The sequence below is a fragment of the Bombina bombina genome, chromosome 4 (genome assembly GCF_027579735.1).
Source record: "Bombina bombina isolate aBomBom1 chromosome 4, aBomBom1.pri, whole genome shotgun sequence".
Classification (NCBI taxonomy): Eukaryota; Metazoa; Chordata; class Amphibia; order Anura; family Bombinatoridae; genus Bombina; species Bombina bombina.
Window position 1 is genome coordinate 1,026,003,769 of NC_069502.1, and position 27,697 is coordinate 1,026,031,465.

The 27,697-nt window shown below is 36.7% G+C and overlaps 1 protein-coding gene across 1 annotated transcript in view; it reads left to right on the forward strand.

Annotated features, from left to right (window-relative positions):
• LOC128657725 (leucine-rich repeat transmembrane protein FLRT3) overlaps positions 1–5,288 on the forward strand; it is a 13,943-nt gene extending 8,655 nt beyond the window's left edge. Inside the window, exons 2-3 of the mRNA XM_053712126.1 lie at positions 1–430; positions 1,979–5,288. The exon at positions 1–430 is cut by the window's left edge and continues 312 nt beyond it. Of these exons, the coding sequence (XP_053568101.1) occupies positions 2,029–3,984 (1,956 nt within the window). The 5' untranslated portion in view covers positions 1–430; positions 1,979–2,028 and the 3' untranslated portion in view covers positions 3,985–5,288. The remainder of the gene's footprint in view (positions 431–1,978) is intronic.
• The last annotated feature ends 22,409 nt before the right edge of the window (positions 5,289–27,697 follow it).

Sequence of the window (27,697 nt, forward strand, 5' to 3'; positions counted from 1 at the left end):
ACACTCATGGTGCAGAGCTAAGTTTACTGGGTAAACTCAAGTTACATAGGATAAATTGCAAGAATTACAGAGGCGTTTTTTGGAAAGAAAATTAAGCCTAGCCAAGGAAGAATACAAGAGCATATTACATTTGGGGGATAAAAATAAATATACCATCTTTGTCCTATGTCACCACAGGAAACTGAAGCTCTCCAAAAGCATCACCTAGCAGATCCATCGTTTACAATAAAGCTTTGTTGTGATGCAGAAAAAAGGTTGTGAAATTTGGCACTACATGTTAGGATTATTTGAATAAACATTAACAAGGGACTGCTACATGAGATAGCCGAGACTTCCCTATCTCTGGAAACACAAAACATTGACAATAGCTTGCATGCTGTTTAGCCCACAGGATATTTCAAGAAGACATCAGCTAACACCTTCAAAGCAGGTATGCCATTCTGTCGTTCCTTTAAGGGCTAATACACAGGGGGGGATAATAAGAAAAAAAACTGCTTGTTGACAGGAATATGCTACATGGTGACTGTTGACATAAAAGAATATCTTTCATCCCATACTGACTACAAATCCCATCAATGTATTTTAGATACCATGTGTCAGCAAGGTTAATGTGAATACTGCTAACTATAAGCTAATTTTCCTGAAATATGAAACCAGTGAATGTAATTATAAAAACTAATCAACAAAGATTAAATAAATCTTGACACCATGTCAATGATGTGATCATATTTGAAGTGGGGGTGGAATGCATGTTATCTATGTAGCTACAGAGCGTCATAAACCCAGTTTCTTTTGTATGATTGACTTACATTAGAAAAATAAATGGATTGGGTCCTGTTGTATAAATATCCATAAAAAAAAATATGCTAAGGATTACCTTATCAGTTACTCATCAACATTGTACTTAATGTTATAAGTGCTTTGCAGATAGCACTGGTATCGTATTTTTATAAATATTTTTATATGTTAATTATAAAAGCTAAATGTCTATATGATGACTAAAGCTTACTGTAAACAAATATCTATCAAAGTTTAGATGGTAAATTATTAAGTGATCAATTCACTTCTAAGGAAATGGTTTGCCCCATGACAGTTCAACTTGAAAGGAGATAAAAATGCTAGAAGAAAATACTCTAATATGTTAAACAATTGTATTATTGCATAAAGGGTTAAACACATAGTTAAAGTCCCCCTCCCAATAACGATGCACTAGTAGGGCTAAATAAAAACATCTGGTGAGCCAGTGTCTACAACCACCAATCACCAGCTAGGTTTCAGTTTTGCATTGCTGCCCCTGAGCCTTCATAGGTAGGCTTTTCTATCAAGAGAACAAAGTAATAACTTGATAACAGAAATAAATAAAAATGTCTCTCAAAATTGCATGCTTTATCTGATCCATGAAAACATTTCATTTTAATGTCATGCCCCTTCATATATTTTAAATATAACCCATATTCATATTTCACCAGTGCAAGGAAAAATAGTTATCCATCCACCCTAAACTATCTAATATTAGATTCAAAACTTTTTTTCCATACGTGAATAGTGTGCAGCATCTCAGGGGTGGCGTTTTGTTTTTAATTTTTAACTTTCTCATTTCTATTAAAGTACTGAAAATGTGAATTTCTCCTCTTATTCTTTTTAGTGTCACACTCTGACATAGTCAAAAGACAGAAAAAGGTTGGGCTCCAACATTTTTGGTTTTGATTTTGAACAAGCCCTGTAGTTATACATGCAGCATGGTTAGCTTTATCTTTCATTCATTTATTCTTTTTTTTATTTTTTTTATTGTGTGTCATAAATTTAGGAGTAGGAATAGCATTCAATAGTACCCAGGTATTATACATTATTTTATTAAATATCTACAATGTAAACCAGACTTTTATATTTACAATATTGAGATGATTATAGTCAACTGTTCTCATACTTTTCTATCATTCTGATTAATAACCTTTTTTTTTTTTTTTTTTTTTTACAGGCTAAAACACAACCAGAAGACAAATAGCAGCTTCATAGCTACTAGTGACCATGACTGCTGATACATGGAACTTATTTGTTATTTGGACTCAGTTGTTCTTACTGCTTAAAATGACACCAGAATATGTTAGTGGGGTTAAACCATGCCCTTCAGTTTGTCGATGTGATGCTGGCTTTATTTATTGCAATGATCGGGACTTAACATCAATTCCTTACGGAATTCCAGAGGATGCTACAACTCTCTACCTTCAAAATAATCAAATCAACAATGCTGGGATACCGTCAGACTTAAGAGGCCTGGACAAAGTTGAGAGAATATACTTGTATCGCAACAGTTTAGACGAATTTCCAATTAACCTTCCAAAGCATGTTAAAGAACTACATTTGCAGGAAAACAATATACGGACTATTACCTATGATGCACTTTCACAGATTCCTTCCATAGAAGAACTTCATCTAGATGATAATTCTGTGTCTGCAGTTAGCATTGAGGATGGAGCATTTCGAGACAATATTTATCTTCGGCTTCTCTTCCTATCAAGAAATCACTTAAGCACAATACCCTGGGGTCTGCCTCGAACAATTGAAGAGTTACGTTTGGATGATAATCGTATTTCCACTATTGCAGAGGTCTCTTTACAAGATCTCACAAACCTAAAGCGACTGGTTCTTGATGGAAATCTTTTAAACAATAATGGCCTTGGGGAGAGAGTATTTATGAACTTGATTAACCTGACAGAACTTTCATTGGTACGTAATTCACTCACATCTCCTCCTGCAAATCTGCCAGGTACAAACCTGAGAAAGCTTTACCTTCAAGAGAACCACATGAACTATGTACCACCTAATGCATTTGCTGACCTTACACAACTATACCGACTTGATATGTCTACTAACAACCTCACATCTTTACCTCAGGGTATCTTTGATGATCTGGATAATTTAACACAATTATTCATGCGTAACAACCCTTGGTATTGTGGGTGCAAAATGAAATGGGTTCGTGACTGGCTCCAGTCTTTGCCTTCCAAAGTTAATGTTCGTGGGCTTATGTGCCAGGCACCAGAAAGGGTAAGAGGGATGACCATCAAAGACCTCAATACCGAATTATTTGATTGTAGAGACAGATCTGATGTAAATACTATCCAAGTTACAACAACAACAATGTTGAATACTTTGCTTCCAGCACAAGGACAATGGCCAGTGCCTGTGACAAAGCAGCCAGAGATAAAGCCTCCTGATCTCAGCAAAGTTTATCGGACCACTCCAATTCCTGTACGAAAAATCATTACAATTAATGTGAAATCTACCACAGTAGACACTATCCATATCTATTGGAAACTTGCACTACCAATGACTGCATTGAGACTGAGTTGGCTAAAAATGGGTCACAGTCCTGTTTTTGGATCTATAACAGAAACAATTGTGACAGGCGATAGGACTGAATATTTGCTTACAGCTCTTGAACCTGAGTCACCATACCGAATATGTATGGTTCCCATGGAAACCAGTAACATCTACCTATCTGATGAAACACCAGTTTGCATTGAAACAGAGACATCACCACTTAAAATGCATAACCCAACCACAACGCTTAACCGAGAGCAAGAGAAGGAGCCTTACAAGAACTCAAGTTTGCCATTAGCAGCCATCATTGGTGGTGCGGTGGCGCTAGTGGCTGTTACACTCCTTGCCTTGGTTTGCTGGTATGTACATAGAAATGGGTCCCTGTTTTCACGGAACTGCGCCTATAGCAAGGGTCGAAGAAGAAAAGATGACTATGCAGAAGCTGGTACTAAGAAGGATAACTCCATTTTAGAAATTCGAGAGACTTCTTTTCAGATGATACCAATAAATAGTGATCCTATTTCAAAGGAGGAATTTATAATACACACTATATTTCCACCTAATGGAGTGACTTTGTATAAAACCAGCCACAGTGAAAGCAGTAGTAACAGAAGCTATAGAGACAGTGGTATACCAGACTCTGATCATTCACATTCATGATGCTGAATGGTAAAATACTTTTTATAGGAACTAAACTAAGTGACTGGAATTCACTGTTCTACTGCGAAAACACTGGAAACAGAAGACTGAAGGAGCAATGTACTGTACATTTGCCATATAATTTATATTTAAGAACTTTTTATTAAAAGTTTAAAATTTCAGGTTGCTGCTACAATTAAATGTAGTGTGAGACCTGACCACAATCCTCTATTTTAGTATTTTTTGTAATTTGTACTGTATTTTCCTTGCTAATATTGAGGTTACAGACCATTTAACTTTTTTTTGTGTTCTACTGAGTAAAATAACTTGTTGACTGTGAAAGTGAATTTCTTTGCTGTGTTGAACAATCAGGACTTTATTTTTATTACATTCAGACCATTATAGTATAAAAGCACAGGACATTTTTTTTATATATATATATATTTGGGTTTTAAACACTTAAAATACTGTGTAGCTACAAAATAAAACAAATAAATAAAGAGAACTTGCAGTATTGTTGGATCTGCACACAAAACTGTTCATGCCTTCTCAAATAAAATGTGTGCAGTAATGGGCATTATCAGTTGTCTTAATATAACTAAATATTTAGACACAACATAAATATTAATCTAGACAAATAGTAAATTGCCACAACTATAGTTTTGTATCAGTGCTAAAAAGGAAAAAAGAAGTCTAAATTAATGTCACATTAAAAGACATGTAAATAGATTTTTAACAGCTTTAAAAAAAATCCCCTTTTCTAATTATTTCATTCAGAACAAAGACCAATATATTAAGCATTATTTTAAGAGCCATCAGTGAATTATTCTTTTTTTTATTTTATAAATCACATGAAAAATTGAATGTTACCAAGTAAGAAAATAAAAATTGTGTTTTGAGCAATAAAGATTCTTCACATATAAACAGTATATAACTATACTTTAAGAGAATAAATATAAACGTAATAAATACATTTTATACAATAAAGTTGTTAAGATAACAATGTTATGCAGAGATTCTGTATAGTGCCCATTACTGGAGCATTTTATTAATCTGCTAAAACCATTTACCATTTTTTTTTTTTTTGCTTCCCGTTGACTATAACCTATTTAATATTTTTTTTAAAAAAAAATTCTTTTGCCATACTGTTTATGTTCCTTTTTTAAATAAAAACCAAAGTGCATTGTATGCCCTTTGGCCGGTCTTGTATGTGCCTTGATACAATGCTTCATGTATTCAGCTTTCATTCTGTGACAATTTTTTCATACTTGCCAGATTATGAAAAATATTGATTTTTTTATGCTGAATAAAATAGAAAAAAAATACCTAATACTGTGATTTTGCTTTCTTTAGCAGAAAAAAAGATAAACTTGCTCTGTATTTCCAAAGCTTACCCACATTTGCTAACTATTATTAGGAAACCCAATCAGGTGCAATTATTTTTTCTCATCTATTCCTTCTTTGTTTGCTTGAGTCCTATCATTTTGTATCTGCAATTTTCTCCATCAGGCTATCAAAAGTATTAAGTGTCATGCAACCTTAGAATTACGAACATGCTAGCAGAAGGCAAGCGAGGCCCAGATAAGTCTCAAGGGATCAAATAAGTGCCCAACTGTCTAAACATCGTTTATGTGCAAGAGTCAATATTAAATTGGGGTAGCTAAGGAAGAGGGGAATGATTGACCCGGGAAATTAGTCTAATTTGTGCTTCTTAACAGAGAACATTCTTTATTGTATGGGTTGCACCATGTATGTTTTGCAAAATGATGTTGACATATCTTTAGTATGAATTTCCTGTGCTTTAAGTAGATCATGCATTGGATTAGCACCAACAGTAATTACCATGCTGCCATATATAGAATTTGCAGTAACAGCATAATAAATCTCTTCAGCTAATTCTGTGAACAGAGAAAACACACAAACTACCTGATTGCTAGTTATATGTGCCTCGAGGAATAGTTGCCTTTTGAATTTCCTCATGTATTACGTTTACATTTTTGGATGGACAGATCAGAAAAAATATTACAAATTTCTTTAATGGGAGAAAATATATTTATTTAGCTTTCAAGATTGTCCTAGAAATAGACAATTTTACAAAAATGGCCTATTACAAAATTGCCTGGCTCTTAATATTACAGCACCCACTAGCAGTTTACATTTATATGATAAAATATTACATTCTTAACATTAAGCCATTATGAGTAAAATCTCCTTTTACTCAACAAAATTTGTAATTTTGTAATATGTTTTTGTAATAAGGGGAGGGGGGGGGATAATTTCTAATAAAAATTTTATCAAAATATGCTTTCCAGATTTCATAAGGGAAATACCAAATACAAATTTCTAATCTTGATAATTTTATATAACATAAAAGCAATTTTATTTTTTTAGGCAAGTTATGTCTGTTTTGATTTACATCCAGAATTTGGAATTAACCAGCATTGCAGATTTCTGCTATACAGACAGTGTTTGATTTTGCTTCAAGGACAACAAAATCGAAAATGGCAAATTATAATGTCAGAGAATACACTGAAATTATAGGACTTTTTTTTTTTTTTTAAATAAAGAATATTTTCCTTTAGAAAAAATTAAAGTTGCACTGTTAAAATGCATGCTGCGTAGAAACACAATTGCTTTTAAAGGGGCATTTTCATCTGTTTAAAGGGACAGTCTACTCCAAAATTTTGATTGTTTAAAAAGTTAAATAATACCTTTATTACCCATTACCCAGTTGTGCATGACAAACACAGTTATATAATATACTTTTTACCTATGTGATTACCTTGTATCTAAAGCCTCTGCAGACTGCCTCCTTATCTTAGGGCTGTTTACGACTTGCATTTTAGCTAATCAGTGCATTCTCATTTGTAATACCACAATGTGAGCACAGTATTACCTATATGGTACACATTAACTAGCTCTGTCTTGCTGTGAAAAGCTTATAGCATTGACTAAGATAAAAGTGGCCTGCAGGGGCTTAAAGGGACATTATAGACTAGTTTTTTCTTTGCATGAATGTTTTGTAGATGATCCATTTATATAGCCTATACATTTTTATTTTTTTTATAGTTTTGCTTATTTTTTTAAAAAACATTGCGCTGGTTTTCAGACTCCTAACCAAGCCCCAAAGTTTTAGAACTATACTGATGTATACCTACTCCACCTTGCACCCGTTTGTGTAGAGAGTCTTTTCATATGCAGAGGAAGGGGGGGGGGGGTTGCTATAGAATGAATTTTGAGCTAACCTTTTCAACAGAGCTAAACTGGGAGCTTATAAGTAAGTTTTTAAACGGTTTTACACAGATTTTTAGATCAGTATCTGTGCATATTATTCTTTATAGTAGTGTCTATCACATGCAGTTATATGAAAATTAGTGTAAACTGCCCTTTTAAAAACAGAGATTTAAGGTTTTAGATGTAATAAAGGTTATTAATTTAACAATACTGGTTTTGCAAAGCTGGGGAATGGGTAGTAAAGGCGTTATCTGTCATATTAAACACTTTTGGAGTAGACTGCCCCTTTCAGGATAGGTTGCTAGGTATCCCCTAGTACCGATTGGCCTTTACTTGTGTCATATGTATTAATGCTTAAAGTGCCAAAAAACATGTTGAGATCTGTGCATATAATAAAAGGGCTAATTAAGTAAAAATAGTTTGCATAAAAAAAAGTTTAAAAATTGCTGGCAAGTATTTGAAAATATTTTTCAAAAATAAGCAAAATTACTTACATAGCCATGCTGTCTGGAGTAGTCTGCCCCACCCCCCTTATCAGTGCTTAGCTTTAGAAACACAGGCATTGTATTTCACAGCTGCTTATTTGCTTTTAGGCATGCTCCAACAGATAATGGTAGTGCAGGGCTGCATTCTACCAAAGCAAAGGTAGATATAGATACAGCCATAGAAGGAAATGTGTGGGGATAGTTAGAGCTGGACGATTCGTAAACTTAAAAGAAAGGGTTAATGGTGAGACACTGCAGTATAAATTTGCAGGTAAAGTAATTAAAGTATGTCTTTGATTAGCAATTAAGTAAATTTAGTGGACTCAGCTGACTGCCCTACCTGTATATATTGCAGACTAGCTTGGGGAAGTGCATTGCACAGGGGTGAGTGCATTGGTTACAGGGCTGTGTACTTTTTAATAATAGCATATGTTCACATTTTATAAGTGAGGCATTAACTTTTAAGAATTATACAAGGATTGGGCAAGGGGCAAGACACAAGGCAAGTACTCTTGTAATACAATGTTTTTGTATCTCATTGTATCCTTCTGCAAGTGCTGCTGTAATACTGTGTCTTATGTGTTTACTTGGTTCCAACTTTCAGAATAATGATCAATATCTTCATACTCCTTTTTGCTACCTCCTGTCTCTATAACAAACTACATTACTCAGTTTCTCCTTCTCCCTCTCCACCTGCACTATTCATTAGCCCATCTCTCTTATACTCACCTTACTTTTGTACTCATGAACTCTACTTATTCCTAAATACTCTCTCTACCCCCTGCACTTCAGTTAAACAACAGTCTCATTACTGCAAATCTGCTTCTCATCTCATGTCACTCTCCCTCTTGCTCATACTAGCTGCTGACGACATTTCCCCTAATCCTGGTCCCTCACAACCTCCTAACCTTTCACATCCTTGTGTGCCTTTCAATAGACTTCATAAACTAAACTCTGGTAACCTTAATCGCATTCCTCTTACATCTAAAAACCCCTCCCCCTTCACTTGTGCACTCTGGAACTCTCGCTCCGTTTGCAACAAGCTCACTTCTATCCATGATCTCTTTATCTCCCACTCTCTTAACCTTCTGGCTCTTACAGAAACCTGGCTCTCTACTTCAGACACAGCATCCACTGCTGCACTGTCACATGGGGGGTCTCCATTTCAGCCACACTCCTAGGTCTGGCAATAGACAAGGGGGTGGTGTTGGTATTTTACTTTCCTCTCGTTGCACCTTCCAACAACATGATTCGGCTGTTCTCTCCCCTCTCTATACGTGTTGCAGTCATATACCGCCCCCCTGGCTCCCCAACTCAATTTTTAGATCACTTTGCTGCCTGGCTTCCTTATTTCCTTTCCTCAGACACCCCTGCCCTCATTCTTGGCGACTTCAACATCCCCCTTAACAATCCCACTGCCTCATCTGCTAAACAACTTCTGCAACTCACTTCCTCTTTCGGTCTGTCACAATGGACTGATTCGACCACTCACAAAGACGGTCACTCCTTTGACCTGATCTTTAGCTATCGATGCACTCTCTCAAACTTCTCAAACTCCCCTTTTCCTCTTTCTGACCACCATCTCCTTACCTGCAACATATCATCCCTTCCTACAACTCTCCCACCTTCTACTCCTCACACCAAACTTCACAGAAGTATTAGGTCTTTAGATCAGCAACAACTTGCTAATTCCCTTCAACCGCTCCTCTCATCCTTCTCCTCCTTTTCCTGCCCTGAACAATCTATCCGCCACTATAATTCCACCCTTATATCCGTCCTTGACAATCTCGCCCCTCTTACCACTGCTAGGAAATCACACACTCATCCCCAGCCCTGGCATACTCCTCTGACACGGGTACCTACGCAGATGTTCCCGTACTGCTGAACGGCATTGGAGAAAATCACGGAGTTCAGCTGATTTTCTTCATTACAAATTCATCTTGAACTCCTACTACTCTGCCCTTAATCTCCACAAGCAACACTACTTCTCTACTCTTATCTCTAATCTTTCTTCAAACCCAAAACGTCTGTTCTCCACTTTCATTACTCTCCTCCGCCCTCCTCCACTTCCTAATACAACCTCTCTGTCAGCTCAAGACTTTGCCAGTCACTTCATTAACAAAATTGATTCCATCAGACATGAAATCAGTTCTCAACACAATTCCATTCTCTCCCCCCCTCAAATACTCTCACTCAACCACAACCCTCATAACCTGAAACTTAGTTCATTCTCCCCTGTTACCTGAGGACGAAGTTTCAGCACTTATACTGCGCTCTCACCTCACTACCTGTCCCCTTGACCCTATCCCCTCACAGCTGCTCCCCTCTCTCTCTGCTACCCCTTACCCCTATACTAACACACATTTTCAACCTCTCCCTCAGCACTGGTACATTTCCCTCATCAATGAAACATGCACTGGTCACACCTATCCTCAAAAAACCTTCCCTTGATCCTACCTCCCCATCCAACTACCGCCCAATTTCCCTCCTCCCTCTTGCTTCAAAGCTTCTCGAAAAACTAGTATATTCACGCCTATCCCATTTCCTTACGTTAAACTCCCTTCTTGACCCGCTGCAATGTGGATTTCGTCCCTATCACTCCACAGAGACAGCTATTGTTAAGGTCACCAACGACCTACTTACAGCTAAATCAAAAGGCCACTTCTCTCTGCTTATCCTCCTTGATCTGTCTGCAGCCTTTGACACTGTCGACCACCCTCTTTTGCTCCAAACCCTCCAATCCTTCGGCATCTGTGACACAGCCCTTTCGTGGCTCTCTTCCTACCTGTCAAACCGTACCTTCAGTTTAGCCTTCTCTGGGGCCTCCTCTGCCCCGTCACCCCTTTCTGTCGGAGTACCGAAAGGCTCTGTCCTCGGTCCCCTTCTCTTCTCAATCTATACGTCATCACTAGGTTCCCTAATTAAGTCCCACGGTTTCCAATATCATTTCTATGCCGATGACACCCAAATCTACTTCTCTGCACCAGAACTATCTCCTTCCTTGCTAACCCGTGTCACTAACTGTCTTTCTCACATCTCTTCCTGGATGTCCTCTCACTACCTCAAGCTATATCTCTCCAAAACTGAGCTCCTCATTTTCCCCCCCTTCTTCCAAAATCTCCACCCCCAATATCTTTATAACTGTCGACAACTCCATCATTACCCCCTACCCCGCATGCCCGATGTCTCGGGGTCACATTTGACTCAGATCTTTCCTTCACTCCTCACATTCAGTCCTTGGCTACAGCCTGCCGCTTCCACCTTAAAAACATCTCTAAAATTAGACACTTCCTTACACAAGACACAACTAAGATTTTAATCCACTCTCTCATTCTTTCCCGCCTTGATTACTGCAACTCTGTCCTCTCTGGTCTCCCCACCTGCCACCTAGCTCCTTTACAATCCATAATGAATGCCTCTGCCAGACTCATCTTCCTTACACGTCGCTCTTCATCTGCTGCGCCTCTCTGCCAATCCCTTCACTGGCTTCCTCTTGCCTCTAGGATCAAACACAAAACTCTCACTCTTACATACAAAGCCCTCAACTGCACTGCCTCCCCCCTACATCTCAGACCTTGTTCTCCAGATACTCTCCCTCCCGTCCCCCTTCGCTCTGCTCATGACCTCCTACTCTCCTCCTCTCTTGTCACCTCATCACACTCCCGTTTACAGGACTTCTCCAGACTGGCTCCCATCTTGTGGAACTCTCTGCCTCGCTCCACAAGACTCTCTTCTAGTTTTAAAAGCTTCAAGTGCTCCCTAAAGACTCTACTGTTCAGGGACGCATACAACCTACGCTAACCTTTCCTAATACCAGTTCCTCTCCTCCATTGCTATCCCCTGAACCCTCTTAGCATGTAAGCCTAAAAGTCCAGCTATTTGTAGATCACCTTCTTAAGAGCTGACTACAACAGTGCAACTCTTGGCAGGCCCCTCTACCCTATAATTGTTTTGTTGTACTCCCCCATTGTTTATAGCGCTGCGGAATCTGTTGGCGCTCTACAAATAACCGATAATAATAATAATAATAATAAAGTACATATTATTATATTGTGTCTCTATCCCAATTTGTTTAATGTCCCTTTAATGTTTTGGCTTTGCTGCTTTTACTGGACTGCACCATGTGATAACAATTTTGGAGTAGACCGTCCCTTTAAAAATACACCAAGAACAGAATAAAAAAAATCTAAAAATGTATTTTAGAAGCAATTTGTATTTTGTTAGAAGTCTCTGTTTGGGATATTGTGATTACAAATTTAGATTCCAACCTATTAGGCTCCCATCCTTTTTAGATAATGTGAAATCTTATGCCAACTTTTTGAAACCGTAATGTTTTTATTTCGCTGTATATTTGAAGTTAACGTGTAAAGGGTGATTAGATTATAAATATATTCTACTTATAATAATGAATTCAAAGCAAAGATACGTCTGAGAATAGTATGTAGATGCATTATACAAAATATTAGTTGATAAATATGGAATAAATAAGTTTCCTAACTTATCTAATTTAATCTATTAAAGGGACATGAAACCCAATTTTTTTTCTTTCATGATTCTGATAGAGAATACAATTTTAAACAACTTTTTCATTTACTTCTATTATTTACTTTGCTTCCTTCTCTTGTTATCCTTCGCTGAAAGGTTCATCTATGAAAGCTCAGGAGCAGCAAACAACCTAGTTCTAGCTGCTGATTGGTGGCTGCATATATATATATATATATATATATATACTGACTGTCATTGACTCACCCATGTGTTCAATCAGCAACAAATAGTGCATTGCTGCTCATTCAACAAAGCATACCAAGAGAACGAAAAAAAATTATAATAGGAGTAAATTAGAATATTGCTTAAAATTGCATGCTCTATCTTTATCAGGAAAGAAAAAAATTGGGTTTCATATCCCTTTAAGGACAATAAGAGACACATAAAAAAGAGCAATAAAGTGTGCAAAAAATGGTTGTGTGGAATGTAGAACTGTAAAAGGGATAAGCAAGCAAAACATTTTTTTTCATGATTCAGACAAAGAATGCAGCAATTTACATCTGTTAAAGGGACAGAGTACTGTTTTTTGTTTAAAAACACACCTAGGTCCCAGAATGCAATGCACTGGGAGCTAGCTGGTGATTGGTGACTACACACAAAGGTCCCTTGTCATTGGCTCACCAGATGTGGGCAGCTAGGTCACAGTAGTGCTTTAATGCTCTGGAGATGACTTTTCGGAGTTACATTTCAGTAAAATGGGACTAAATCATATAAGTATATTTTAAAAGATGAATACAAATAATTGAACATTTCCTACTACTTTATCAGGCTAGGGTACATATTCACACCTGTCCCGCCCCAGCCCTCCTCTGGCGGGCAACAATCTGTTGCCGGAATTTACCATTACACGCAAGCACTATGTTGCGCTCACGTGCAAAACCACCCATGCCTGTGCACAGCTAATCACACTGGGGCAGGAGCTGTCAATCTCCCCAGTCGGACAAGAAGGGACAGTCAAGTCAACATTACACTATCAAGATTCAGATAGAGCACACAATTTTAAACAACTTTCCAATTCACTTACATTATTTAAATGTGCACATTTTGTATATGCACAGTTTTTGAGGCACCAGCTCCTACTGAGCATGTGCAAGAGCCACAGAATATACTTATATAAGTTTTGTGGTTGGCTGATGGCTGTTACATGATGTATTAGGAAGATAAATGCAACTAAATGAGATTTGTCACAAAATAATCTATTTCTCATTTGAAATGTTTTTGCATTGTCTATTTATTATGCTTTTATTGATTATGCCATGCTATTCTACTGTGTATAGTGGTCCTTTAGGACTTTATAGGACAGATGCTGGTTTTTAAAGGGATAGTAAATACCAAAAATGTAAATGTTTAAAAATGTAGATAACCTTTATTTACCATTTCCCAGTTTTGCATAACCAAACACTGTTATATTAATATACTTTTTTACCTCTGTGATTACCTTGTTTCTAAGCTTCTGCTGACTGCCTCCTTGTCTCAGATCTTTTGACAGACTTGCATTTCAGGCTATTAGTGCTGACTCTTAAATAACTTCACGTGGGTGAGCACAGTGTTATCTATATGAAACACATGAACTAACGCCTTCTAGCTGTGAAAAACTGTCAAATGCATATAGATGAGTGGCGGCCTTCAAGGGCTTAGAAATTAGCATATGAGCCTACCTAGGTTTAGCTTTCAACTAAGAATACTAAAAGAACAAAGCAAATTTGATGATAAAAGTAAATTAGAAAGTTGTTTTAAAATTGAATGACCTATCTGAAACATGAAAGTTTAATTTGGACTTTACTATCCCTTTAATGTATGTATGTATTACATTAAGCACTTAGAATTTAGTGCTTGCTGATTGGTGGCTACATTTAGCCACCAATCAGCAAGCGCAACCAGGTGTTAAACCAAAAAGGGGCCGGCTCCTAAGCTTACATTTAGAATCCCTTTAACAAATAGTACTGGTTCATTAGACACAAACTAAAACATTTCTAGCATATGAGGTGAGCGGATGTGTGCAAGGCACTATTGTCATCTTACCTAGACTGCTAGAAATAAACCCCATATTGTATGATTCAGACAGTGAATACAACTTTCTTCTATTATCAAATCTGATTCATTCTCTTGGTATCTTTAGTTGAAGGAGAAACAATGCACTTCTTAGAGTTAGCTGAACACATCAGATGAGCCAATGACAAGAGGAATATATGTGCAGCCACCAATAAGCAGCTAACTCCCAGTAGTGCATTGGTGATCTTGAGCATACCTAGGTATGCTATTCAGCAAAGGATAGCAAGAGGACAGAGCAAATTACATAATAGAGCATGCTATTTTAAACAACTTTCCAGTTTACTTCTTTCTGAATCATGAGAGTTTAATTTTGATTTGATTTTAATAGGCAAAGTAGCAATATTTCTTAAAGGGAAATGAAGCAGTTTGGGCTCGATTTATCAAGCCCTTTGCCTCGCTATTTATCAAGCAGCGGTCATCAGACCTCTGCTTCCTTCCCTCTTCTCCACCACTTAGATATATATATCTATCATATGAATTTTTTCCTTTCTCTCTCCTTCTCTTTTTTGTTTTTTATTTATTATTTATTACTAATTCTTAATCTAATTCTTAACTTTCTAAATTGTGATATTTGTACTTACAATTTTCTTTTGTTTTTACGAATGTATATATATTTTTTGTTAAGATAAGCAAATAACTTGTAACATTGATTGTCTTTTATATTTATGCTTCTGCACACTTCCTTATCTAACAATGTATCATCCCTAAAGTTAAAACTTTGGTTCCCACAGCTGAGCCTAAACTATCTACCTATTACCAAGGACCAACCCACCTTTTTCTGATAGGCTGTATTAGCCTATTTAGGCTCACCTGTGATACCCAAAACACTATCTCTGAAGAAGCGCATGTGACATGCGCGAAACATGTCAGATAGTTTAAGCTGCGTTTGCTAAACTATTACCTGGAAGAATAAAACCCTATTGCACTGGCTCACAGTCTGGATTTGTCCTCCTTTTTCTCTGCATACCTAGGTATGCTCAAGATCACCAATGCACTACTGGGAGTTAGCTGCTTATTGGTGGCTGCACATACATTACTCTTGTCATTGGCTCATCTGATGTGTTCAAGCTAACTCTAAGAAGTGCATTGTCTCTCCTTCAACTAAAGATCCAAAGAGAATGAATCACATTTGATAATAGAAGAAAGTTGTATTCACTGTCCTGAATCATACAATATGGGGTTTATTTCTAGCAGTCTAGGTAAGATGACAATAGTGCCTTGCACACATCAGCTCACCTCATATACTAGAAATGTTTTAGTTTGTGTCTAATGAACCAGTATTATTTTGTTAAAGGGATTCTAAACCCAATTTTTTTCTTTCATGATTCAGATAGGGCATGCAATTTTAAGCAACTTTCTAATTTACTCGTAGTATCAATGTTTCTTCATTCTCTTGTTATCTTTATGTGAAAAGTAAAAATGTAAGCTTAGGAGCCGGTCCCTTTTTGGTTTAACACCTGGGTTGCGCTTGCTGATTGGTGGCTAAAATGTAGCCACCAATCAGCAAGCACTAAATTCTAAGTGCTTAATGTAACACATACATACATACATTAAAGGGATAGTAAAGTCCAAATTAAACTTTCATGTTTCAGATAGGTCATGCAATTTTTTTTTAATTTTTTTTTTTATTTTTTTTAACTTTTATTTGTAATCCAAGAAAAGGTCAAAAAACAAATATAAACAGCTTTGAAACACATAGCATCATCCATAAATTATACACAAGTTCATTCTTATAATACTGTATTTAGCTATGCATACAGATATATTTTAACTAATATACATATTGATATATCACATTCAACTTACTTATTAACATTACTTGGAGTTTTTTAAAGGTCATGGCATTTTAAACAACTTTCTAATTTACTTTTATCATCAAATTTGCTTTGTTCTTTTAGTATTCTTAGTTGAAAGCTAAACCTAGGTAGGCTCATATGCTAATTTCTAAGCCCTTGAAGGCCGCCACTCATCTATATGCATTTGACAGTTTTTCACAGCTAGAAGGCGTTAGTTCATGTGTTTCATATAGATAACACTGTGCTCACCCACGGTGAAGTTATTTAAGAGTCAGCACTAATTGCTTGAAATGCAAGTCTGTCAAAAGATCTGAGACAAGGAGGCAGTCAGCAGAAGCTTAGAAACAAGGTAATCACAGAGGTAAAAAAGTATATTAATATAACAGTGTTGGTTATGCAAAACTGGGAAATGGTAATAAAGGGATTATCTACATTTTTAAACATTTACATTTTTGGTATTTACTATCCCTTTTAAAAACCAGCATCTGTCCTATAAAGTGCTAAAAGACCATTAAACAATAACATTTTTGGTATTTACTATCCCTTAAAAACCAGCATCTGTCCTATAAAGTGCTAAAGGACCACTATACACAGTAGAATAGCATGGCATAATCAATAAAAGCATAATAAATAGACAATGCAAAAAACATTTCAAATGAGAAATAGATTATTTTCTGACAAATCTCATTTAGTTGCATTTATTCTTCCTAATACATCATGTAACAGCCATCAGCCAACCCACAAAACTTGTATAAGTATATTCTGTGGCTCTTGCACATGCTCAGTAGGAGCTGGTGCCTCAAAAACTGTGCATATACAAAAATGTGCACATTTAAATAATGTAAGTGAATGGAAAGTTGTTTAAAATTGTGTGCTCTATCTGAATCATGATAGTGTAATGTTGACTTGACTGTCCCTTTAAAGTGACTAAGTTACTTGCCAAACATATCTTATTGAAGAGATCTACCTTAAAGGGACAGTAAACACCTTGTAATTACAAGACATTTCTGTCGTGTTGCTATAGAATAACATATCAGAGAAGTTTTAATGTTTTTAAAACAAATTAACATTTTTACTGCCAATTATTTTTCAGTAGTCAAAACTCCACTCACCATTTGCCTTATTTTTGGATTAACCAATGTGTAATTTAGCTCATAGACAACAGGGCTAGTCACAGTTGTAAAGTTAGTATAAAGTAAATTGTTTTTCTGTTGTTATCTGATAAAGCCAATTAGGGACAGATATGTAGCATAGCTAGTCTTGAGAAGTTAGCAGGGTGCATTTCAAATGCAGAGAATTAGAAATGCTCACATTTTAGAGCTAAATTACATATACAAGGGCAAAATAAAATAATAAACATATAATGCAAAGTTGTTGACTGTATAACAACATTTTATAAACACATCTCAGGGTGGTCTATTGTCCATTTAAAGGGCCAGTTATAATCTAATTCATAAGAGTGTGTAATTTTAAGACTTGCAACCCTGCACCTCTTTGTAATTTAATCCTGCCAAATGTGTTAAACACATAGTAGAAGTACAGATTGGGACCAGCAGAAGACTACTGGTCCACAGTGCAAACTGCTGCTGACCCAATCAGTAGGGTTGTGCGACTAGCTGCTGATTGTCCTAGTAACAGAGGTGCAGTGTTTCTAGTCTTAATATAACAAATTAGAGCATGCCATTTTGTTTTACTATAATACTGTGTCTGTTAGGTTAGCTTGCTGTGGAGCATAGCAGTAAGCCGAAATTTTAGAGTGACGCTTCCAGTCTCCAGTTGTATTGATCTTTACACTCTGGGCAGTACGATCAAGTCCGTCTCCTCCTGGGCAAATGGCTGCTGCCTTCCTATGTACCCTCTATTAGATCAACTATTAGTACACGCAGCCTATCTGTAACCTACCTCTATAACTGAATTCTCACGCAATGACTGCATACTGCCGGAGACCTCAAAAACTACGATGACTGCACACTGCCGGAGAAAGTTCACAGACTACGATGACTGGCAGCACACTGGTACGTCTGAAATATCAGACGTGTCGGAACTTGAGAAAGTATTTTGAGTTCCTTCCCCCTAGTGTTAGCAGCGTGGATTGACAAGAAGTAGCCGACATAGAGCTGGAGACTGAACAACCTTAGGATCTTGATGACGAAATATGGGAGGGGGCAGGCGGGCATTTTAAACTGCAAAGAAGAAACAAGTAAGTAGTAATGCTTATAAACGATTTAGGGTAATGAATTTGGCTACAGTGCAAACTAAACATTGTTAGCAACTTTATAGGAATTACATATTTGAACATTTGGGTTGACTTGTCCCTTTAAATTCATCAACAGAATGGTTTAAACATTACGTGCTTTAAAGTGAAAGCATAAACATGCAGATAAAACACAATGGGCCAAATTATGAGTGGAGCGTAAATTAATGCTCCAGCTTGAGTGTTAATTGCGCTACAAGTAAGATTTTTACGTTTGTCGGGTTGCCCTCGTATTACAAGTTGAAAGTAAACTGTTTTCTCTCTCGCAGTAACCCGACAACGTGCAAAAATCCCGAAGTTAGAATATAGTGTGCATGTTCACATACTTCCCCCATAGAAGTCTTGAGCAAACCCGATCGCATTACTAGCAGAATATGTTCTGTTTATTGATAAATACATACCATATATATATGGCATTTTGGTAAAATATATATCTAGACCTATATACATGATTATATACAGGTATAGATATAAATAGGAATATCTATTTATAGATACATAGAACATATTCTGCTATGTGCAGAACATTGGGATGTGAAAATATTTCCAGTAAATACATAGTTAAAACCTTTATTAAAAAAGAATATTGCGTACATATGTTTTTACATGTTTTCATCTATCTAACGGAGAAGGGCTCCAATGCATTATATATATATATATATATATATATATATATATATATATATATATATATATATATATATATATATATATACTGTATATGAATAAGTAGGAGTAGGGTGCACTCTCACAAACTCAATTCGATTGCCAAGGTGCTGAATAGTAATTCAGATATAGTAAATTAAAAAAAGCACTCTGGACTCTTTGGTGCAAAAATGCCTTTTGATAAGTGACGTTTCATGGGAATACACCCCTTCATCAGAGCAATACAAAACATACAGCTAGATTACGAGTTATGCAATGCTATAGAGAAATTAACGCAACAAAAGTTTAACTCCCTATAGCGCTGCCATTGCAAGCTTTCAAACAGCTGGCTTGTGCGTGCGATATGGTTGCGTTGAGCTCCATACCGCACAAAATATAAGCGCAGTTTTGATGTGCTCGTGCACGCTTCCCCCATAGACATCAATGGGGAGAGCGGGTCAGAAAACACTAACACCGCCTAAACACCTGCGATCGCGGAACGAAAATGCTCTGTAACACAGCCCCATTGATGTCTACGGGGAAAATAAAAGTTAAGTTAAAACCTAAACCCTAACATAAAAACAGAGTCTAAACACCCCGTAATCTGCCGCTCCAACATTGCCGCCACCTACCTACAGTTATTAACCCCTAATCTGCTGCTCCCGATATTGCCGCCACCTAAATAAAGTTATTAACCCCCTAATCCTGCCGCTCCTAATATAGTCGCCACTATATTAAAGTTAATAACCCATATTCTGGTGCACCCCAACATCGCTGCCACTATATTAAAAGATATTAACCCCCTATTGTCGCTCCCCGACATCGCTGCTACTAAATAAAGGTATTAACCCCTAAACATCTGGCCTCCCACATCACTAACACTAAATAAACCTATTAACCCCTAAACCGCCAGCCCCCCACATCGCAACAACCTAAATGAAACTATATTAACCCCTAAACCTAACATAACCCAACCCCCCCCCCTAACTTTAAACTTAATTAAAATAGAGCTAAATTAATGTTACAGGTAATTAACTAAATAATAATTACAACAAGGATTCAAGTGTAGCCAGGCATTTTAATGGTATCTATTTTTCAAATGAACAAGGTTTTTGGTCAAGGTAATAGATGTTGCTAGGAGACCTTTGTGAGGAGGAAATAGATACAAAATCCGCCCTAAAAGAGTTGTATTGCATTTGGAAACTGGGTACCAGAGTACCCGCAGGATTAAATAAGGAGTGGGATATCAGTTTTTTTGTGGAGTAACATGTATAGTAGGAAGTATTTTTATTCTGCAGTTAAGCTTTCTGTATAGTATTACCTTATGAGCATTTAGTGCATATATTTAATATGTTAATATATTATTGAATTACCAATTTTAAGAAACTGTTTTGCATATTGGGTATGCTTTAATATATAATTATGTAAGAATTATGTCCACATTAGGTTTATTCTATGTTTATTCTATGTTTATTCTATGTTGAGGTCTAAAAATGAATACATCGTTATACCAGATTTGTTAGCTACATATTGGTAATTTTTATCATTGTGAGTATTTATGTATTCATGCTGCACGTCAGTTTGGAACCTAGTATTGTGTATTGATTTAGAACCGTTTACATGGTAACCATTTTGGTGGCCTGTTATTGGTTGTGGTCAATATAAAGGTGTTCCCTAACCATGCAGGAGGTTAAGCCTATGATTAAGTGCCGCACGGCACGAAACATGTAAGGTCTCCTCCTCTTCCGACCATGGTTTTCACCACAAGTGTTGTTGCTTTTTAAATTGATGGAATAAAGGATTGTATTTTTACCCTGAAGTTTTGAGTGCCGTCTACTCTTTTTCATTAACTAAATAATACCTATATAAAACTAAAACAAAAATTTATGCTTACCTAATATATTTATTTCTTGACACGTTGAGTCCACGGATCATCAATTACTGTTGGGAATATCACTCCTGGCCAGTAGGAGGAGGCAAAGAGCACCACAGCAGAGCTGCTAAAGTATCACTTCCCTTCCCACAAACCCCAGTCATTCGACCAAAGGAAAAGGAGAGAAAGGAAATAACACAAGGTTGCAGAGGGTGCCTGAGGTTTAAATAAAAAAATTGTCTGAAACAGGGAGGGCCGTGGACTCACCGTGTCCATAATACATTTATCAGGTAAGCATAAATTTTGTTTTCTTTCTATTGACACGGTGAGTCCATGAATCATCAATTACTGTTGGGAATCAATACCCAAGCTAGAGGACACAGATGATACGGGAGGGCAAGACAGGTAACCTAAAGAAGGCACCACTGCTTGGAGAACCTTTCTCCCAAAAGAAGCTTTAGCCGAGGCAAAATTATCAAATTTATAGAATTTAGAAAATTGTTCTACAGAGGCCTTGTTCTTGAAGGCCCCAAGAAGAAGACACCTCCCTGTGAAGAGAGCTGTAATTCTCACAGGAAGCTGCTGACCAGCAGACTCATAAACCCCTACAAATAACACTTCTCAACCAGAGAGAAAGAGGAGTGGCAGAAGCTTTCTGGCCTTTACAATCACCAGAAAAACAACAAACAATGCAGGGTACTGACGAGGTCCCTTTATAGTCTGTAGATAAAATTTAAGGGCCCCGCACAACATCTAAGTTGTAAAACAGACGTTCTTAATGAGAAGAAGGATTAGAACAGAGAGAAGGAACAACAATTTCCTAATATAAATTTCTGTCTGAAAAAAACCTTAGGAAGAAAACCAAACGTGGTAAGAAGAACTGCCTTATCTTTGAAATACGAGATATAGAGAATCACACTGCAAAGCTGAGAGTTCGGAATCCTCCGGACAGAAGACATAGCAGAAAGAAACAAAACTTTCCAAGATAACAACTTAATATCTATGGAAACGCATAAGCTCAAACTAAACCAGTTGTAAAACCTCTAAAAACAAGGTTAAGGCTCTAAGGAGGAGCAACTGACTTAAACACAGGCCTGATTCTGACCAGGGCCAGATAAGGATTGTATATCCGGCACGTCCTCCAGACGCTTGTGCAGCAGAATGAATATAACAGGAAACTGGACCCTTGAGGGTACTAACAGATAATCCCTTCTCAAAGGCCTTCCTGGAGAAAAGATAAGATCCTTGGGATCCTGTCTTATGAATTCTCTCTAGTGATAGGCTTACAAGCCTGATTCATGGACTCAATGACCGAATCGGAAAAACCCACGCTTAGTTATTCAATCTCCAAGCATACAGCTTCAGAGAAACAATATTTGGATGAAGGAAGGACCCCTGAAGCAGAAGATCCTTCCTCAGCGGAAGTTTCCACGGAGGTAGAGAGGGACCTCAATACTAGATCTGCCTACCAGATCCTACGAGTCCACACAGGATTTATTAGAAAAAAACAATGCTCTCTTCTACTTGATTTGAACGATAACTCCCTGAAGGAGAACAAACAGAGGCAAGGATATGCCAACCTGAAGTACCAAGAAACTGCCAGAGCATCTATAAAAGAGTTTGAGTGTCTCGTGACCTTGAACAATACTTGGAAACTTGGCGTTCCTGACGAGACGCCATCAGAACCAATTCTGGTAAACCTCCTCCTCCACTAGAGGCAAAGAGAATGGACTGTGGTTTGTAGGAAGGGAGAAGTGGATACTTAACGCTCTGCTGTGGTGCTCTTTACCTCCTCCTGCTGGCCAGAAGTGATATTCCCAACAGTAATTGATGATGCATGGACTCACTGTGTCAATAGAAATACATACTTACCTGTGAAATAAAACTTAAGCTAGCTACAATATAACTAATGGTTATATTGTAGCGAGCTTAGGTTTTATTTTTATTTCACAGGTAAGTTTGTAATTATTTTAACTAGGTAGACAAATTAGTAAATAGTTATTAACTATTTACTAACTACCTAGTTAAAATAATAATAATAATAATAATAATAATAAAATATTTACAGGTTTTGAGGAATTTCCCAGCATCATCTTTATTATATTTTTTTATTAATATTTTTATATTTTTCCTTTTCATAAATCTCCATATATCCTAAAAATCAGGATTACAAACAAAGGGACACTCCAGTTAATGGAGTGACACTCTGGGAACTTATCTTCATATTTTTATTTTTATTTTCTCACATCTTATTTTTATATACTCTCAACAATTAGGATTACAACTAAAGCATCCAAATAGACACTCCAACCAAGGGAACAACGTCCCTTTTTTCATTTTTTTTTTCTCACATTCACTAGCTTGTGTACACACTAGTTGCCCCAGTTTTTCTATTTTTCATTTTTTATATTTCTAATATTTCTTCACACTTTTGGAGTGATTTTTCATTTTTTGACACAAATTACTTTATGTGGATCACAACTTTTTGAATTTCACATTTTTTTGGAATTTCACTTTTTATTGGAACTTAACCAATTCAATATTATATTATTGTTTATTATTATCCTTTCTGGTGTTTTTACCAATAACGATATTCACTACCATTATTTTCATTAGCGATCAGTTTGATAACCACATGGACTAGTGTCAAATGTATCATTTTATGTACCTTTTTTAAACTCATCTTTGTATAGTTATTTTTATACAATTTTTTTTACTCTAATTTATCAAATCTGTTATTAGCGGAATCTGTTATTAGCGGGGATCACGCTTTATATATAAGTGTGATAACACTTCTAGTACAGCCCTCAACCTTTTATGTGCCATGTTATACTTTTAAGTATTATGTTTTATTATAATTATGCAAACATGGATCCATGTATATATGTATAAATAAAATTTGTGATCTTTTGTGTAAACCAATTTAGAGTTTCTTGTGCTACACATTTGTTCTGAGACTTGTCCGTATAGTCAGACCTGTGACATTACCACATTTATGTTTTAGTATTACTTAAATGTTACACTGTGTGCTACTTCCACCTATGATCTAGTATCATACAATTTTATCCCATTCCTCCAAGACCTCGCCTACTTTTGGCGCTCCTACCTTACCATCTTCTTTCTTACCTGTGAAATAAAAACCTAAGCTGCCTTACACTAAAACCTAATATAAAAAAAAAATAAAAAACACTAAAATTACAAAAAATTAAAAAAACCTACCATTACAAAAAATAACAAACAAAATATACAAAACAATAAAAATGATTCATATTCTAATACCCTTTAAAAAAAAAAAAAAAAACACCCCAAAATAATAAAAAAAAACTTTGGGGGGCCTTTTGTAGGACATTGACCTAAAGTTACCTGTTCTTTTGCTACAAAACAAAAACAAACACCCCCTAACAGTATACAAGCACCCACCCCCAAACCCACAATAGGGCATTTAGCTCTTTTGCTGGCCAAACCCGAATCTAAAAATAAAAACCCATCCCAAAACGAAAAAAATACATTACACAAAATAACAAATTATTAAAAATAATAAAAAGTATCCTATTCTAATACACATTTTAAAAAAGCACCCCAAAATAAAAAAACTAATCTAGAATAAACTACCCAATAGCCCATAAAAGGGCCTTTTGTAGGGCATTGCCCCTAAATTAAACAGCTTTTTTTACCTGAAAAAAGACCCACTAACATTACAAACCCCCACCCCAAAAACCTACAAAATAAAAAAAAACTATCTAAAAAACCTAAGCTACCCATTGCCCTGAAAAGGGCATTTGTATAGGCATTGCCCTTAAAAGGGCATTTAGCTCTTTTGCTGCCCAAACCCTAATCTAAAAAAAAAAACACCCAAAAAAAACCTTTAAAAAAAACCTAACACTAACCCCCGATGATCCACTTACAGTCCCCGCTTGAACGATCTTCATCCAGGCGGCGAAAAGTCTTCATCCAGACAGCCCCTCCCTATCTTCATCTAGGTGGCAAAGTCCTCATCCAGGCTTGGCGATGTCCTCATCCAGGAGACGAGGTCCTCATCCAGGCGGCGAGAAGTCTTTTATCCAGACGGCATCTTCTATCTTGATCCCGCAGCGCGGATCGGGTCCATCCAGAAGACATTGGCACAGAGCATCCTCTTCATACGATCGCTGACGTACAATGAATTTTCAATGCAAGGGAGCTGTTTCAAAATGGCGTCCCTTGCATTCCTATTGGCTGGAAAAAATTTTAATCAGCCAATAGGAATTAGAGCTGCTAAAATCCCATTGACTGTTCAGCAGCTCTCATTCTATTGGATATTAGATTGTGGAACTGATCTTGTCGGTATAGGCTGCAACGCTAGCTTTTTAGCCTGACCGCAAAACTCGTAATGGCAGTGCTATGGGAATCCTCATGAAAAAAACTTAATTTTTACGTGTGAGCGGGACCTGACTCTTGCGGTACAGGCTAAAAGGCTTGCGGCACAGCTATACCGACAAAGACAAGTAATGGCTGCGAGTGCTGTTTTAACGCTGAAATGGCCAATTTTTTAGCGTTAAAACACGAACACAACAACTCGCAATCTAGGTGATTAAGAATAACAAACTTTTATACCCCATAAGACCCCCCCCTTAAAAGTTTGTTATTCACTATCAAACAACATTACAAGTTGTGCGCTAAAACCGGGTGCGTAAATAATGCCAAAAATGAGTGGTATCGCGCTGCCATTACAAGTTACTGAAAAATCTTCTTTTGTCGCGATAAGCTCCATACCACACAAAACCCAAGGCCTGACTTGACGTGCTCGTACACGTTTTCTCCCCTTGACATCAATGGAGAGAAAGTGTGCTATAACGCATTCCCCATTTATGCAAATAAATGTGATTGTAAAAGGATATCGTCCTAGGTGATCTTCAATCCCTCAAAATAAAAGAGAGGAAAAAAACACAAATAGGGATCACGAATTATCAAATTCTGAATGTCTAAAGACCGCTGCTCCATAACTTGTCCGCTTGCTCTGAGGCTACAGACATCAATCCGCACGATCCTATACGATCGGGCTGATTGACACTATTATAACATAAAGTGTGAGTAAAACTCTAACCTTTTCAGCATTTGTGTTAGTGTTAAGCAATATCACACTATTTTTATGTTTTCCTATTCTCTGAGGACACCGGAGATTACACGCACTGAGGAGCTGAGCCTGACAGCCTTGTTCTCAGGACTGCCATTTTTACCTGAGCTGATGATAGTTCAGGTTTATGTAAACAATTGGCACTAATAATAAATATAAAGTTTATGTTACATTATCACACTATTTGTGTTTTTGTCTTTCTTTTTATTTTGAGGGATTGAGAGATCACCTACATGAATTCCTTTTATACATCACATTTAATTTGCATTATTATTTTTGTTTGTGATTGAAGTTATTTGTATTAATATTGCATTCCCCAATGATAATCTATGGAGAAAAGAAAGTTATGTAAAAACCTAAACATCCTAACATAAAACCCCTAGTATAATACCCCTAATTCGACGCCCCCCCTGACATCGCCGACACTAAATAAAGTTATTAACACTCCTAAACTGCCGCCTCGCATACACTAACACCTAAATAACACCTATTAACCCCTAAGCGGCCGCCCCCCCCACATCGCAAACTACCTAAAATAAAACTATAAACCCCTATTGGCTAAAATATTTAAATCAGCCAATAGGATGAGAGCGTGCTTAAATCCTATTGGCTGTTTAAACCAGTCAATAGGATTTAAGCAGCTCTCATCCTATTGGCTGATTTGAATATTTCAGCTAATAGAAATGCAACGGTACCCCAATATAAAAGGGGTACCTTGCATTCAAGCTTGAGTGTGTGGCGGATGATCTCATGAAGAGGATTCACGTTGTTGAAGACCGGCGCCGCTGAAGAGGACCAGCACTCCAAATGACGACCAGTGCTCTGCACTCTGGAAAAAGATAGAAGATGGTGCAAGCCCTGGGAAGAAGATCTTCCGCCCTCTGCCATGGTGAAAGACTTTGTATCCGCCCATACGGGACTTCCGGGACCTTTAGGAACGGTGAGTAAATTTTCTGGGGTTAGAGTTAGTTTTTTTTTGGGGTGGGTTTTTAGATAGGGCCTTTTTTTTTATGGTCGCAAAAGAGCTGACTGCCCATAAAAATGCCCCCTTTAAGGGCAATGGGGTAGCTTAGTTTTTTTTTATTTGGGGGTTAGTTGCGTGGGGGGGTTTATACTGTTATGTGGGACTTGTAATCTTTTTAGGTAAAAAGAACTGTGCCCCTACAAAAGGCCCTTTTAAGGGCTATTGGTAGTTTATTGTTAGATTAGGGTGTTTTTAATTTTGGGGTGGCTTTTTTGTTTTTATTAGGGTATTAGATTAGGTTTCATTTGTATTATTTTTGATAATTTTGTTTATTATTTTTGTAATCTTAGTGTTTTTTATTTTTCACAATTTGTGTTTTTTTTTGGTAATGTTAAGTTTTTTTAATTTTTCTAATTTTAGTGTTTTTTTTGTAATGTTAGGTTTTTGGAATTTTTCGTAGTGTTAGGATTTTTTAATATTGTAATTTAGTTTTTTAATTTTATTTTTTTTTATTTTTTTAAATAGTAATGTAAGGTTAATTTATAGTTTAATCTTAGTTCTTTTTTATTTCACTGGTATGTTTTTATTTATTTAAAGGTAGTTATATTGTAAGTTTATTTAAAGTTTAGGGGGTGTTAGGTTTAGGGGTTAATAGATTTAGTTTAGTATAGTGATGTGGAGGGGCCGGCGGTTAGGGGTTAATAGGTTTATTATAGTAGTAGCGATGTGGGGGCCAGCAGTTTAGGGGTTAATAGGTTTATTATAGTAGAAGT